The sequence below is a fragment of the Gallus gallus genome, chromosome 21 (assembly GCF_016699485.2).
Source record: "Gallus gallus isolate bGalGal1 chromosome 21, bGalGal1.mat.broiler.GRCg7b, whole genome shotgun sequence".
NCBI classification, from domain to species: domain Eukaryota; kingdom Metazoa; phylum Chordata; class Aves; order Galliformes; family Phasianidae; genus Gallus; species Gallus gallus.
Window position 1 is genome coordinate 2334853 of NC_052552.1, and position 14381 is coordinate 2349233.

The 14381-nt window shown below is 45.2% G+C and overlaps 3 protein-coding genes and 1 long non-coding RNA gene across 9 annotated transcripts in view; 2 read left to right on the forward strand and 2 right to left on the reverse strand.

Moving 5' to 3' along the window:
* INTS11 (integrator complex subunit 11) lies at positions 1 to 7351 on the forward strand. The gene is made up of 17 exons (NM_001012836.2): positions 1 to 291; positions 408 to 505; positions 1198 to 1271; positions 1450 to 1678; positions 1788 to 1886; positions 1985 to 2019; positions 2625 to 2763; positions 2891 to 2955; positions 3502 to 3691; positions 3861 to 3944; positions 4065 to 4154; positions 4773 to 4935; positions 5237 to 5344; positions 5944 to 6005; positions 6097 to 6239; positions 6525 to 6654; positions 7201 to 7351. The coding sequence occupies exons 1-17, from the start codon at positions 264 to 266 to the stop codon at positions 7264 to 7266; spliced, it is 1803 nt and encodes a 600-aa protein (NP_001012854.1). The 5' UTR covers positions 1 to 263; the 3' UTR covers positions 7267 to 7351.
* LOC114977882 (lysophosphatidic acid receptor 6-like) lies at positions 6943 to 12587 on the reverse strand. Of its 5 annotated transcripts, XM_046903092.1 has the most exons (4): positions 12510 to 12569; positions 11735 to 11867; positions 9019 to 10269; positions 6943 to 8233 (listed from the first exon to the last, which is right to left on the reverse strand). In XM_046903092.1, the coding sequence occupies exon 3, from the start codon at positions 10070 to 10072 to the stop codon at positions 9029 to 9031; it is 1044 nt and encodes a 347-aa protein (XP_046759048.1). In that variant the 5' UTR covers positions 10073 to 10269; positions 11735 to 11867; positions 12510 to 12569; the 3' UTR covers positions 6943 to 8233; positions 9019 to 9028. The 5 variants fall into 5 exon arrangements, with proteins under 5 accessions (XP_046759048.1, XP_040507019.1, NP_001357692.1 ...); XM_040651085.2 differs by lacking the exon at positions 11735 to 11867 and having other exon boundaries at positions 6943 to 8230; positions 12510 to 12587; NM_001370763.2 differs by lacking the exon at positions 11735 to 11867 and having other exon boundaries at positions 12510 to 12587.
* LOC121107372 overlaps positions 9126 to 14381 on the forward strand; it is a 20699-nt gene continuing 15443 nt past the window's right edge. Inside the window, exon 1 of the long non-coding RNA XR_006931972.1 lies at positions 9126 to 9262. This is a non-coding gene — a long non-coding RNA (uncharacterized LOC121107372). The remainder of the gene's footprint in view (positions 9263 to 14381) is intronic.
* PUSL1 (pseudouridylate synthase-like 1) overlaps positions 13852 to 14381 on the reverse strand; it is a 23903-nt gene continuing 23373 nt past the window's right edge. For both annotated transcript variants that reach the window (NM_001277883.1, NM_001277884.1), the window contains 1 exon segment: positions 13852 to 14050. In NM_001277883.1, coding sequence (NP_001264812.1) covers positions 14022 to 14050 — 29 coding nt within the window. In that variant the 3' untranslated portion in view covers positions 13852 to 14021.

Genomic DNA, 14381 nt, shown 5'->3' on the forward strand with positions numbered 1-14381 from the left:
GGGCGGGAGCGGGGCGGCCCTGAGGGAGCGGGGCGGTTGGGGCGTCCGCCTGCGGTTGTGGGCGTCGGTGGGCTGACGGTTGTTTTTGGAACGCTTTCTATTCGGAGTGGAGGTGACCCCCTCTCCCCCCCGCCTCTCTGAGCCCCTCTGTCTGAGAAGCGGTTGCAATATGGCCGTAAAAGAAGCGGCACCTCCGGGCCGCGCCGCCTGGTAGGCCGTTTCCAGAAGAACCCGGCCGCGCGTCGGGCTGCAGGGCCGTTAAGATGCCCGAAATCAAGGTGACGCCGCTGGGTAAGTCCCACCCTCGGTGCCCGCTGTGGATCCGCGCACCGCGGTGTGCGGAGCGTTGCGGAGCCGCGGGTGCCCGCGGAGCCGCCTCGCTATGGGGCCCCCTTGGCTCGCTGCAGGCGCCGGGCAGGACGTGGGGCGCAGCTGCATCCTGGTGTCCATCGCGGGGAAGAACGTGATGCTCGACTGCGGGATGCACATGGGCTACAACGATGATGTGAGTACGGCGGGGGGGGAGCGCACGGGTTATCTGTTTGCGGGCCCGCTGGCTGCTCTCTCGTAGAATCGTAGCACGGCTTGGGTTGGAAGAGACCCCAAGGATCATCATGTTCCGACCCCCTACCACAGACAGGGCCACCATCCTCCACATGTGGTAGTAGACCAGGTTGTCCAGAGCCTCATGCAGCCTGGTCTTAATGCCTCCAGGGACAGAGCATCCACAGCCTCTCTGGGCAGCCTGTGCCAGCACCTCAGCACTCTCTCTGTGAAGAACTTCCCCCTAACAACCAGTCTAAACCTTCCCTCCTTGAGCTTAAAACCATTCTTCCTGTTTTATTGCTATCTACCCGAGTAAAAAGTTGATTCTTCTCCTTTTTATAATCTTCTTTTAAACACTGGAAGGCCTCAATAGGGTCTCTCTGCAGCTTTCTCTTTTCCAGGCTGACCAAGCCCTGCTCCCTCAGCCTGTAGGGGAGCTCATCCTTTTTCCTTTTGACTCTTTCTGTGTGCGAGTATCCATGGCATTGCCTGTAGCTCTTACTGTGTTGCTGAAAGCAGCTTAGTCTTGCCTTGAGATGGGTTACAGCGTCCAGTGTAGCAGGTGGCTCCTGCTGGTGGTCCCTGCAGTTAATGATGTAGCACTGAGTGGCTTTGGTTTATGTTGGTGACCTGCTCTTCACCTCTTCACAGAGGCGCTTTCCTGACTTCTCCTACATTACTCAGAACGGGAGGCTGACTGACTTTCTAGACTGTGTGATCATCAGGTGAGAAAGCTTCCTTCCTGATCGCAACTGGAATGGGAAGTAGGCAATTTTTGTTTCTAAAGGGGAAAAAAGAAAAGTTCTTCTGTTTTGCGGAGGGCTTTGAAGAGGTGAAGCGAGCTGTGAGAACCAGGCAATCTAACTTGCTGTGTAATGTCTTTATCCTTTCTGTCTCTTGCAGCCACTTCCATTTGGACCATTGTGGAGCTCTCCCCTATTTCAGTGAGATGGTCGGCTACGATGGGCCCATTTATATGACACATCCTACCAAGGCCATCTGTCCTATCCTCCTGGAGGACTACAGGAAAATAACTGTAGATAAGAAAGGGGAAACAAACTTCTTCACGTCCCAAATGATTAAGGACTGTATGAAAAAAGTGGTTGCTGTGCACCTTCATCAGACAGTTCAGGTAAACGACCATTTCTGCATAGGCTTGCATTGGACCTACTGAACTGTTGTGGAAGGCAGAGCAGTTTTCTGTTTGTGAAGTGCTTACCATGGTGCTTGCTCGCGTGCAGGTGGATGAGGAGCTGGAGATCAAGGCGTACTATGCAGGCCACGTGCTGGGAGCAGCCATGTTCCAAATCAAGGTTGGATGTGAGTCGGTTGTGTACACCGTAAGTATGCACAGCAGTAGTTACAGATGGCTACGTTTCCTTTTAATAGCCTGTTCCATTAGCTTGAGAAAATAAATGGATTTCCCTTCCTCCCTTAGGGTGATTATAACATGACACCAGACAGACATCTAGGGTAAGTAGGAAGCTGGGTTTCTGTGAATTGTATCTGTTTCAAGCAGGGTGATTTTACCACAGCTTCTGTTAATATACAGGGGCTTACCAGCTTTGACTCTTTGTTCTTTGATGGGAGACTGGGATGCTTAACGATATCTTTCCAGCAAAGATAAATGCAAGTGTGAATTTTGAGGAGGATCAGAGGTAAATTGAGTCCTCAGGACAGACCTTAATGTAATCTTCTCTGTACTCATATTAATCCATTTTAAGGCTGTGTGGTAATTGGATTAGATGTTTGAAATGCTTTATTGTGGTATCTTCCATAAGCATTTGCTTCTTAAGAGAGTGCCAGTCACCACCTTTAACACTCCTTTCCTTATTACTGTCATATATGAGATATTTTTAATATTTGTGATGCTTACAAGGCATTAAAAAATTATTCTAAACAAATAACAGGCTGAAAAATTGCTTTTCAAAATCCATGGAGTTGATCTCTATCCTGAGCTGGGTTAACTCCTACCTCCACGTGGAGATAGTGACGTTCTGCAACTGAGACCTGCAGATAAGCAGCGATGGATGCTGGCTCTTAATTTGATGGCTTGTTAAAAAATCCTCTTGTTTCAGTGCTGCCTGGATTGATAAGTGTCGCCCCGATTTATTAATAACAGAATCCACCTATGCCACAACTATCAGAGACTCCAAACGCTGCAGAGAAAGAGACTTCCTGAAGAAAGTTCATGAGACTGTAGAACGAGGAGGAAAGGTACAGCACTCTGATCTGAGTGATGTGGTTTTTGCTCTCTGTGAAGCTCTTGTTCAGCACTGGTATTGCTGCAGTGCGCTCTGTGTGCTGTTGAGGTTTCACAGACTAAATCATGTCTCTGTTGCAGGTTCTTATCCCAGTTTTTGCCCTTGGTCGTGCCCAGGAACTTTGCATTTTATTGGAAACGTTCTGGTGAGTGCAGCCTCTTTGGTGCATGTTCCTCCTCCTTGTCCTCTTCACATTGAGGTCCTCGAGGTTTCTGTGATTCTTTTCTATCTGTTTGGTACAAATACTCTCCTTAGCTTTCCTCTGCACGTTGGCCCATGGTGCCATGTGAGAAGTGCTTCTTTCCATGTATCACTTACTTATCAGTGTTTCTGACTCTAAGCAGTAAACTAAACACGTTCCTCTCTAGGATCATTATCTCCTCCTTCCCCAAGCACTCAGTACCAGCTGTCCATTAAATGGTTTGATGGCATCTTTGCCACATTGTGAAACTGGTTTTATGTGGAGGGATTAAAAAAAGTGTTTATAAGCATCGTATGGAAACGTTTCTGGTAATACCAAAGTTAATGCACGGTGATACAGCATTATCAGCATGTTGGCTGATGGTTTCCTGAGAGTTTGTTGTGCCCAGAAATCTTTGGAGACTACAGAGGTGAACCTCTGGACTTTGAGCACTCAGAACCAAGATACTAATTTGGTCCTCACCTGTGTCTGGATTGCTTCTTTCTTCAGGGAAAGAATGAACTTGAAAGCTCCAATTTATTTTTCCACGGGACTGACAGAGAAGGCTAATCACTATTACAAGCTCTTCATCACATGGACCAATCAGAAGATCCGGAAAACATTTGTGCAGAGAAACATGTTTGAGTTCAAACACATCAAAGCATTTGATCGAGCCTTTGCAGATAATCCAGGACCAATGGTAGGCTGGCATTAACAACTGAGGCCCCATTACAGCCTTGTTGTAGTAAGTGTGCTGTAATGTATATTTAGTGGATTCTCTTCACGGTTTTAGGAAGTTTATATGTAATGATATTTAAAGTAACACACACTTTTTCTGCTGTTATTTTTGACATATATTTGAATTCCAGGTTGTGTTTGCAACCCCTGGTATGCTTCATGCAGGACAGTCCCTGCAGATCTTCAGGAAATGGGCAGGGAACGAAAAGAATATGGTAAGAAATTCTGTTTCCTAAGTGATAATTTGTATTAATGTGATACTGTTACAGGTACCACTCTAAGAACAAAGGTTTTCCTGAGCACGTTAGGCTAAATGATCCTGGTTTCTTTCTCAGGTCATCATGCCAGGCTATTGCGTGCAGGGAACGGTGGGCCATAAGATTCTGAGTGGACAACGCAAGCTGGAAATGGAGGGAAGGCAAATAGTAAGTTTTATTTTCAATGAGGATTGTTTTGGGGAAGCTTTTGGGGACTCTGGGTGGCAGTTAGACCCAATATATATATACGCACACACATATATATGGGAATATGTTGCATGTAACATGGGAAATACCTGAGAAACATTTCAGTCAGAGTGGAACTAGGCTGTTCTGTCATTGCTCTGGCAGTAGTGTGTCCCCCATGGTTTTTGTCCGGGCAGTATTAATAACTTTGATATGTAAACCCTGTCTGTCAGGTAGCAGTGATACAGTTTCACACTGAAGGGAACTGAAGCTGATCCTGAGCATACTGAAGTGTTGATGTGTTCTGGCAAATGTGTGGAAGGAATTGTGCTCTGAAAATGCAGTGAGTTATTGGGAGCTTTTCTAAATATTGAAGTATTTCGCCTCTGCTGCCAAGCAACTTTCTCTTCACCTGAATTTCCCAGTCCAAGGGCAGAGAACATGGGAAATTAGGTTGGAGAGATCAAGTGTTCCCAATCCAAGTGTTCTACATCCTTCTTTAAAGTAAACATGGAGTGGTCGCAGTCAGTTTGCACCTGGTATACAAGGCAAAGTGGCTCCTGATTCACAGCACCTGTGCTTCCCACCCTCCTCTTGCAGCTGGAAGTAAAGATGCAGGTGGAGTACATGTCCTTCAGTGCCCACGCTGATGCCAAGGGAATCATGCAGCTGATTCGCCAGGCTGAGCCACGCAATGTCCTGCTGGTCCACGGGGAAGCAAAGAAAATGGAGTTTCTGAAGCAGAAAATAGAGCAGGAATTTCGTACGTACACTTTTGGTACTGAAAACAGTAGAAAGAAGGAGGAAAGCTTTACGTTGACATAATTAATATACTGGTGATCAGCTTAGAGTTAGGAATAGCATGATTTACAGAACCTGTCAGCCTCAAGAAATCAGTATCTGTAGTGTATACTGGGATAGTAAGCCCATTTAAAATAATTTCTGACTTTAAAGATGAGCAGAGAAAGCAGAGAATGCACAGTGGGGGGCTGTTTACTTTTCAGTACTCTGTTATGGGCATCAGAGTGCTGCACCAGTCCTAACGTTGTTTCTTTACACTGCAGATGTCAACTGTTACATGCCTGCAAATGGAGAGACCACGACTATATTTACCAATCCAAGCATTCCAGTGGACATCTCCCTGGGACTCTTGAAGAGAGAAACAGCAATAGGTGACACGTTTTTCAAGCAAGAATTACATATTTGGGGTTCTGCCCCTCGATTGCAATTTTAGCACGTGAATTAGGTGGAAGCAGCCTTGCAGGGCTATTTGTAGCAGTCCTTCCTGTGTAAGAACGGGTTGTACAGTGTTTGAGTGGGTGAGAAGGGCTTCTGTGAAGTGAGGTAGCTACTGTGCTGGGGATGGGTGTTCAACAGTGCTTAAAAACAGGAAAAAAAGGGGCACAATATTACCTTGCTTTGCCCATTTGCTCTGAAAATGAAGTCCACATATGCTTTTGCTGTTGAGGACTGGAATTACTTTAATAAACTCAATGGAAGAAAAAGAAAGTCTCTCATATCAGGAACTGATATGAGAAGAGAGAGGCAGCTGAGTTGTAGTACTGAACATTGTTTCTTACATGTCTGGAGCCCCAGCAGTGACTTAAGAGCTGTGTGCTTTGTTTTAAGGCATAGATGAACAAAGATGTCATAGTCTGCGGGCCTCAGCTGAGACCTGGGAATCCATTGAGTCCTAGAGCAATTGTCTTGCATGTGTAACAAGTAAGCATGGTATGACTAACGCTGTTGTCTTTCTCTTCCCTTGGCTTAGGTCTCTTACCAGATGCCAAGAAGCCAAAGCTTATGCATGGCACACTAATTATGAAGGATAACGTAAGTAATGCTGGGGGGCTACAGATGGGGAATAAAACCTCGGCGTGCACAAGGAAATAGTTTGTAATGGGTTTGCACTCTTCCTCTGCAGAGCTTCCGCCTGGTTTCTCCCGAGCAGGCCCTGAAGGAGCTGGGCCTTGCAGAACACCAGCTGCGCTTCACCTGCCGCGTTCACATTCAGGACCCACGGAAAGAACACGAGACCGTGCTCCGTGTGTACAACCATCTCAAAGGGTAGGCCCGTTCTTGGCTGTATGTGGCTGTTTTTTCCCCTTGGGCTGAATGATTGCATCATTCTTAATAGAGGCAGCCCTTCCAGACCGATCACACAGAATAAAGAAAACTTCTTTTTTCCCCCGAAATAGTAACTGTTCTAGATCTCAGTCTATTTAGCTACTGTAACCAGAGGAGCAGGTACACTTCAGTAGCAGGGGCTGCCAATCAGCAGATGCACTCATGGTCTTGGCCAAGCTAATGCAGTCCCCTCCAAAATAAATTGCACACCTTCTGTCTCACCAGGGTCCTGAAGGATTACTCAGTGCAGCATCTCCCTGATGGTTCTATAACAGTCGAGTCCATTCTTATCCAAGCCACAGCACACTCAGAGGATCAAGGAACCAAAGTTCTGCTCGTATCCTGGACTTACCAGGTAGGAATACTTGAAGACATACATTTCAACCAATTCTAATTGGTCTTAACATCTTGCAGTCCAAAACAGGCCTGCAGGGTAGCAACAGAGTGTGGGCACATTCTATGAACTAGGAATAAAACTTCAACCTGTAACCAGAAAGTTCATTAAGACAAAGCTGTGCTAAGATTAGATAGCTGTTTTCCTCAAGAATATACTTCTTATGGCTGCATTTTGAATGCTTTTTTTTATAGCGAGGAACTGCCTTCTTGAAAGCAGAGCAAAAATACATAATTCAACACATCTTCATTCTTTGCTCTCAAGAAAAAATATCATTTATTCTAAAGGAGAGAACTTGGAGGTCCAGATACCTTATTTGACAAGCACAAGTTTTAGGCTGGTATTTTGAAAGAACACCTAGGAATACATTTGTGCTAAGTGCATTCATTTCCATTTTTGAACACTGCTGCTGCAGCATCCAAGAGTTATTTTAGCCTATTTCTAGGTAGCAGAAATAGGAAGGAGTCAAGTGGACGATTGCTTTCATCCTGATTTTCTTTTCTGTAGGATGAAGAATTAGGCAGCTATCTCACATCCCTGCTGAAAAAGGGACTGCCCCAGAGTACATCTTGAGCCACAGAGCAGCAGGCACAGTTGGTGCTCCAGAGAAACACAGATCTTATTTTGTTTACATTATTAAAACAAAACTAGAAAAATATTTGGCAAAGGAACTTCAGTGTTTGTCCATTCGTCACAGTGAGAGTGTTCAGCAGTACCGCAGTCTTCCTCTATTGGAAACAGGTCTAGGTTGTCACTGCAGCCTGTTTTTAAGAAGTCCTGAAGAACAAACTTCACATCACTTGCACAGTAAGGTAAGAGAGATTCAATGTTCTTTTACTCCCACAGCTCATTTTCTTTAAAACCTCAGCAATGCCATTCTACCTTTTTGATCACAAAAGTAACAAGAAGCAGCAACAGCCATGCAGTGAGCCCTGTCCTGCACTGACCTGAAGGCCTGGGCTCTGTGCATGGGGCAGAAGAGCTCCCTGGGCTTTAGCTATTAAGGGTGTCATTAAAGGTTATTATCAGGGAGTCTTCTCACTGAGGAGCCAAAACAAGGAGCTTTTAAAGCTTTGAAATGAAAATGCAAAGCAGAAATATAATGTAGGCAGAAGTATGAAGCTTTAAACTTACTGTTTACCCAGCAGCTTCATTTCCATTGAGGGAAGTATGAATAACAGCTGACAAGCCTTAAAGAAACCTGCACCTTGATGTAGTTTCAAGTAAAACATATATATAACATTCTCCTCTGTCCACACCATAACATCTGTGTTTAGTTACAGAGAAGTCCCTGCAGTGCTGAAAGTCCTTCCATTGTCTGTTAAGGGAGATGGCATAGGAAGGAACAGAGCAGTGGGGCTGTTTAGCTGTTACCAAAATCTCATCCTCTGAAGTTGCTGGCTTTTAGGCAAGTTGAGTCAGGCCTGTGGCTTTCTGGTGATTGGTAACTCATGAATGATAAATTCTTTCCTCTTGTGATGGTGTAGTCCCACTCTGCGGGGTGGAAAACTCAGCGGTTCTCTCAAGTTGTGTGATTCTGCTAATACAGGAGAAAGGGTGAAACAGGTCAGACACGTGGTATCATCATCACTTAATCAGTCATTAAAAAAAAGCTTTGATATTTGAACGTTACAGCAGTGTAAGTTGTGCAGTTGTGTAGGAACAGTGACTTCCCCCACTGACTTTGTGGAGAGGAGCTTGTTTACCACTGCACAGGGTTAGCTGATAAATGCTCTCATCTGTTATCTCCTAATATTGTTATTAAGAGATGGCCAGCTTGACTCTACAGGCATGTGATTCTACAGTGCCTGTACCCAAGTACTCCTCAGGAAGCCAATTAACTGATTCATAAGAAGGGAAGAAGCAGCCCTTATTTGGCTGTGGAATGTAGGCAGTTTGTGAACACAGCTGACTACAGCGTACACCCAGGGAGAAAACACAGGATCCCTCCAAAAAAGGGAAAAGCCAAGCAGGACTGCAGGGATCCACTCAGCTTTCAGGGTTAGCATCAATAAGGAGGCTGGTTTGTTTTAAGTAACCCTTTCCTGTGCTGCATTCCAGAATCAAGCCTTATGTTCTCCAACCAACCCCAGAGGGGGACCCCAACGAGGCCAGAACACTAATGTGCATGAATATGGTGTCTCAGCATATTTGATCTGGACTACAGGCTCCCTCAAGTACTGTTGTAGTTGGCTAACAAAAATATAGAACCATTAGACACTTTCCTCCAGTGCTGCCTTGATGTAATAACCACTGCATGAAAGAATGATAGGTACCACAGATTTGATTTCAAGCAACAGTTACAAAGATGGCTAGTGTACTTACTTGGAGAAGATCAGTTGATTCTATCTCTCTGTTTTTTATTTTCACAGCTCTGGTGTAGTTTATAAATGTAGGAGTACTCTCCAAGTTTCTGGTCGCAGATCGTGTACACCATTTTAGACCTGAATCTGAACCTGAAGTTGAAGTGCCACGTCCTGTTAGAAGAGGTGAAGTAGTACAGGAACGGGTTAAGGCAACAGTTGAAACTCACCAGGGCTAAGGTGACCCTTCGCATTTTGTAGATCAGGTTAGTAAATGACTTGTTCTGGATGACCTGGCTTCTCATTAAAAAATGGAGGAAATGGGTGAGGTGGTATGGGAGAAAGCAGAAAGTACAAATGAGCAAGATGATGTAGATAGTAGTCAGAGCTTTCCTCTTGCGAATGCTGTGTTTGATCCGGGAGATCCTCCTCGCAATGAGAGGGTAGCAGATCAGGATGATGGAAAATGGGATGACAAAACCAAAAACTAAGGCCAGGATGTTGTAAAGGGCCATGCGAGAAATCCAGCTGCTCCTTGCAAAGTTCTCAAAACACATGGTGGTGTTCCTCAGCCCTTTGTTGTGGAGGGGACCACCAAGAACGAGTGCAACCGTGGTGCTTAGGGCAACCACCCAAAGGATCGTGGCCACCACCACATAGTGCGTGACTCTGATCTGGATGTATGTGAAGGGATGCAGCACTGCAATGTAACGATCGACACAAATGCAGGTGAAAAAGACAATGCTTAGATAGATGTTGATGTAGTACAAAGTCCCAGTTATCCTACAAGCCACGTCACCAAAGATCCAATTGTTCCGATTCAGGTGGTAATGGATTTTAAAAGGCAACCCACAAACAAACAAGGTGTCTGCCAAAGCTAGGTTTATCATGTAGACGTAGGAAGGAGAAGTGTGCCTTGCTTTGTTAGACAGGAGGTACAGAGCTGAGACGTTTTCTGTCAGTCCCAGCACGAACACAATGCTGTAGATGATGGTAAACAAGGAATACTGGAAGTCTGCTTCCAACCTGACAGCTGTCCCGTTGGAGACACCTTCAGTCCAGGAAACATTTGCCATGATTTCTGTTCAAGTGTAGGGATATCCGGCGGGATAAACGTTGTAAGCCACCCCTTACCTCCTGAGGTTCTTGAGTTTGAAGTGTTCTTTCTTCTCACATGGTTAAGAACTAAAGCTGTGCTTATCAGCAGCGTTAGATCTGATGACACATGGTTCAGGCAGCTGTGCTTGGTCAAGTTAGGTGAAAAGTGGTGTTGCTGTAAGAGGTCAAATCATTTAAAACGTGAGCATTTGAAGTTTACACTACAGCCCAATTATTTGCTGGCATTTCAACACAAGATAGCAGTACTGAGTTAACAAAAGGGAGCTTCTAAAAGATGAGTTTGTGTTTGAATTAGGGAGAAAGGCACTACACAAGTAGGATGCTTCTCATCTAGGTCACTCACATCACATAAACCTGCTGGAGAAGAGAACACTGCTTACATCAATCTGAGTAACTAATCAAAAGAGAGACACCTTAATTGAAGCCCTTAAGCAGAGTGGAAAAAATGAATCCTCGTTTTAATGAAGTGTGTCAGACTGAGCCATTGAAAGCACGAAAACACAAAGGTTGTTCGGTACTTTCCAAAGGAAATGCTGAAATTGCACTTCCTCCCAGTAGTTGTTTCTCTACTGCAATCAAAAGCACTGAAGATTACAACTGGAAGTAAGGAAAAAAACAGTTTCATTTTAGATAGGCAGTGGTACATATCTGCTCACACAGGTCTTTCACCAAACAGCACACTATTTGCATGTACACAGAGGAAAATTAATTAGTACAAAGCCAGACCCGTGCTAAGCCACGTCAGGCACACTGAACTTGAAAACAGCCTTTATCTCAGTTTTGCCACTGAACATCTCTGTTCTACGTTCAAAGTGTTGCAGCTGGGGAAAGATAAGGCAGAGGCTGGTAAAATCACTGAAGGAGCAAAGCAGAGAGGGGAGAGATTAGCTTCTGCTTCTCACAAGCACAATCTGGACATCTCTGGATATTACCAGGCAACAGCTCCAAAACAACAGTGACTTTTTCCAAATAGCACGTGCTTATGTTATGGAGAAAAGCATCCCAAGGTTCTCTAAAAGCTACAACAAAACGTTTGTATGCTTCAAGCTAGATCAGACTGCCTAAAACTGGTGCCCCTCAGCTCCCTGCAGGATGGCTACGTGGCCTTACAAAGGCACAGAAGTTGTTTGCACCATGACACTACACCAATATTGTTTGCTGTAGGTTCACTTAATCCCTTAAATCTCTCCTCATCTGGATTAGGAGCTCACATTACATCTTGTGTGCTGGTAGTAGAAGCTAGGCAACTCTTGAGGCCTCAGCCAGACAGTAACAGGTGAAGCTTGTGTAAAACACTGACTGTACCTTGGTGCAGCCTGTCATGCACTCAAACCCACTGAAGCTTAACTACAGCAAAAGAGCAAAAGGAAGGAATAGGAAAAGAGAGAGGAAAAAAAAACCTAAAAAAAACCCCAGACCTCCAATATTTCACATGTTGCTCTTTGAACCATTTCAAAACGGTTAGATATGCTCTGTGTGACACCACTGTGTATCGATCTGTTTGAAAATGTTTTCATTCTCAATGAGAGAGGTAATAGAAGTGATGCAGGCTTGGGGGTAAACTATTTTCCAGGCATGTAGCCAAATTCATCTCTTGCAATAATGTACCGTTTCCTTACCTACCACTTTAAAACAAGGAGTCTGATTAAATTCCACATCCAGCTTTGCTTCCCCAGAGGTAATTTTCTCCGAGGAGGAGTGGGGAAGGGCAGGGGATATCCCTGTTTTCCTTCAAATATTTCCTACGAGCAACTGGAAAACACCACTGTACTTTTGTGCAAATTGCTTGATTTACAAAACTAAAGAAAATCATACATCAAAGTTTGCACTCAACTTCGAATTCATTAAATTAGTGGGATTATTTTCATATAAAACCAAGCTTTTTTCTTTGAACCCTGAGTCAAGCATGAGGTTTTTCTGGTTTTGGCTTCAAAGCGTCACTGTCAAACACTCAAAGACAGAACAGGCCTGTGTTGGATGCCTAAACTGATCCAATTGAAAGGATCTGGTAATGCAACAACAGGAGGAAAAGAACACCAAGCCCCCTCCTGTTGAGAGCTAACACTCAAGTATTAGTGACAAAAACTACAGTTCTCTCTGCTAAGTGCAGAGCCAGCCACCTCCAGCCCACTGTCCAGGTAACTGAATTTGGGTTGCTGAGGTAACAAGCCCATAAATAAGCACAATAGGTTTTTTGACTGTAACCAGAACTTAGGAAACACTTGCAGAAAACTCAACAGCAGGGTATTTTTGTACTGCATCTATTAAAAAACTGCTGCAATACCTGAGCCTGCAGTAGGAGCTAGCTTGTCTGATACCTGAGGAGCATTTCTCTTTGGTTTAGTTTCCTGCCCAGCAAAGCTGCATAATAAATTAATCAGAAAGGTGACTTACCAGAGTTCAGGGCATCACCTCACATGAAAGCTGCCTTCTGTAGGGTCCCCAGTCAGCTACAAGGTCACTGCATGCTGTGAACACCAGAGCAAGCTGTGCTGTGAGACCTACGGCAGAGCTCACCCACACTGCTCTGCAGAGAAACCACAGGAAGTGAAGAAGATAGAAAAGCTCTCACTGCCATGCAGGCACAGCACTAGCCCCGCCAGCAAAATGTTCCCTTGCAGGACCAAGGTGAGGATGTAAGCTGTGGCCAGCAGCAGTGTGTGCTGTGGTTCCCTGCACGTATCTGCTGCGTGGGGCAGGCATCCTGCTCCCACCCACAGCCGCCTTCAGTCTGCCTGCCAGCCCCAGGAGAGCACAGCTCACCTCTGTGCCAGTGTTTCAGCCCAGCACTCTCACTTCCCTTCTCCTCAAGGGAAGGAAAAGCAAGATTTAACTGCTGTTCCCTGTCTGAAGCACAGACATGCATTCAGGTTTGGATCACAAATGGACAAGCGCCATTGCTCGCCTTGAAAGCACATTACAACATCCGTACTTAGAGGTACTTATGCAGCAAGGCCCTACCAGGAAAAGCACAAACACATACCACATTGGCACCATGGTGGCTTCAGTTCTCTTCTGTTAGGACGCCTCCAAAGTTCTGTCTTTGGAAATTGGTCCCCAAGCAAGTAAGAATAACCAGAAGTTTCCTCCCTCTCCTTCTCATGTTGTCAAATGTTGATCTCTGGAAACAGAGCGAGGGGACATACATCACTTCACACTGGGGAAGGCTCAGGGATGGGCTGGGCTGCCCTGCAGCAGCACCAACCACTAAGCTCAGTCTCCCTGCTGAGGGCCTTAAGGGAGGGCAGGGAGGTGCTGCATCCCACCTGCACCTTCACCACCCACTCAGTGTGTGGAAGCTCCTTAGTCCTTCAGTGTTACCTGAATGCAATAGTCAGCATCACTTTGAATTGCCACATAACAAAGGACATCCCCTCCACCAGCTCAGCTACGATGAACTGTCAGCTCTCTAATTCTTCTCCTCTCACAGACAAAGGAGAGATTAATTATGATGGTACCAGGCATCTGAGCTGCACATGGCTTCCACTACAGGAAAGTGTTTAAATTGGGTGCTGTTTCTTCAGAAGTCACAACTTTCATCCTCCTTCCTGTAACTCAGCGTTCCAAGAGCTGTTTTATAACCCAAACAGCAATTCTGGTGTCATTCATGATTAAAAAAAATAATACAACAACCCACACACATTACCCAACGCATGTGCTGTTGCTTGGGCAAGCAGGCAAGACTAAAACAAAACAAAAAACACAAAACACATCAGGAAAAGAAAAAAAAAGGCAGTAATCTGAAAGTAGCATCGTTCTTCATTTCCCCTTAGCAAACAAATGATGGGAAGATGCCTACAGTCAGTGATGTTTATTGATATAAGACCATATATTGCGTAAAGAGCTCTGCAAACCTCCATCCCACATCCACAACAACAGTCCTTTCAGACACGGCTGACAGAGCTGCTATTCTCCCGGGGTCACTGTTTGCAAATCTGAGAGGGGAAAAAAAAAAAAAAAAGAAAACATTGATTTAGGGAAAAAGATGGCACTGAAAGCTCTTAAAGTCTGTGGTCTTCATTTCCTGCCTGGGCTCCCTCCCCACTGGCACAGGCAGCTCCACAGCCAGCATTATTAGGAAATGCACCACCATGGAGAGGGCCCAAACCCACAAGCAGCAGCTGCCTCTTCAAGGCCAGGCCAAGTGCCCAGTGTTACATTGAAACTCCCTGCACAACTCACTGTTGCTTCCCTTTTCCTTCTGTCTTTAAGCCCCAGTGTGTGCACAGCTGCAGCAGGAGAGAGCGTTCCCAAAGCCCACTGCAG

Excerpts from the sequence above, each read along its gene's own strand:
- INTS11 (NM_001012836.2), top strand. The coding sequence starts at position 264 with ATGCCCGAAATCAAGGTGACGCCGCTGG. Across the intron at positions 2,764-2,890 it reads CTGTAGAACGAGGAGGAAAG|GTTCTTATCCCAGTTTTTGC; the intron begins GTACAGCACTCT and ends TCTCTGTTGCAG. Across the intron at positions 6,655-7,200 it reads TCGTATCCTGGACTTACCAG|GATGAAGAATTAGGCAGCTA; the intron begins GTAGGAATACTT and ends TCTTTTCTGTAG.
- LOC114977882 (XM_040651085.2), bottom strand. The coding sequence starts at position 10,072 with ATGGCAAATGTTTCCTGGACTGAAGGTGTCTCCAACGGGACAGCTGTC.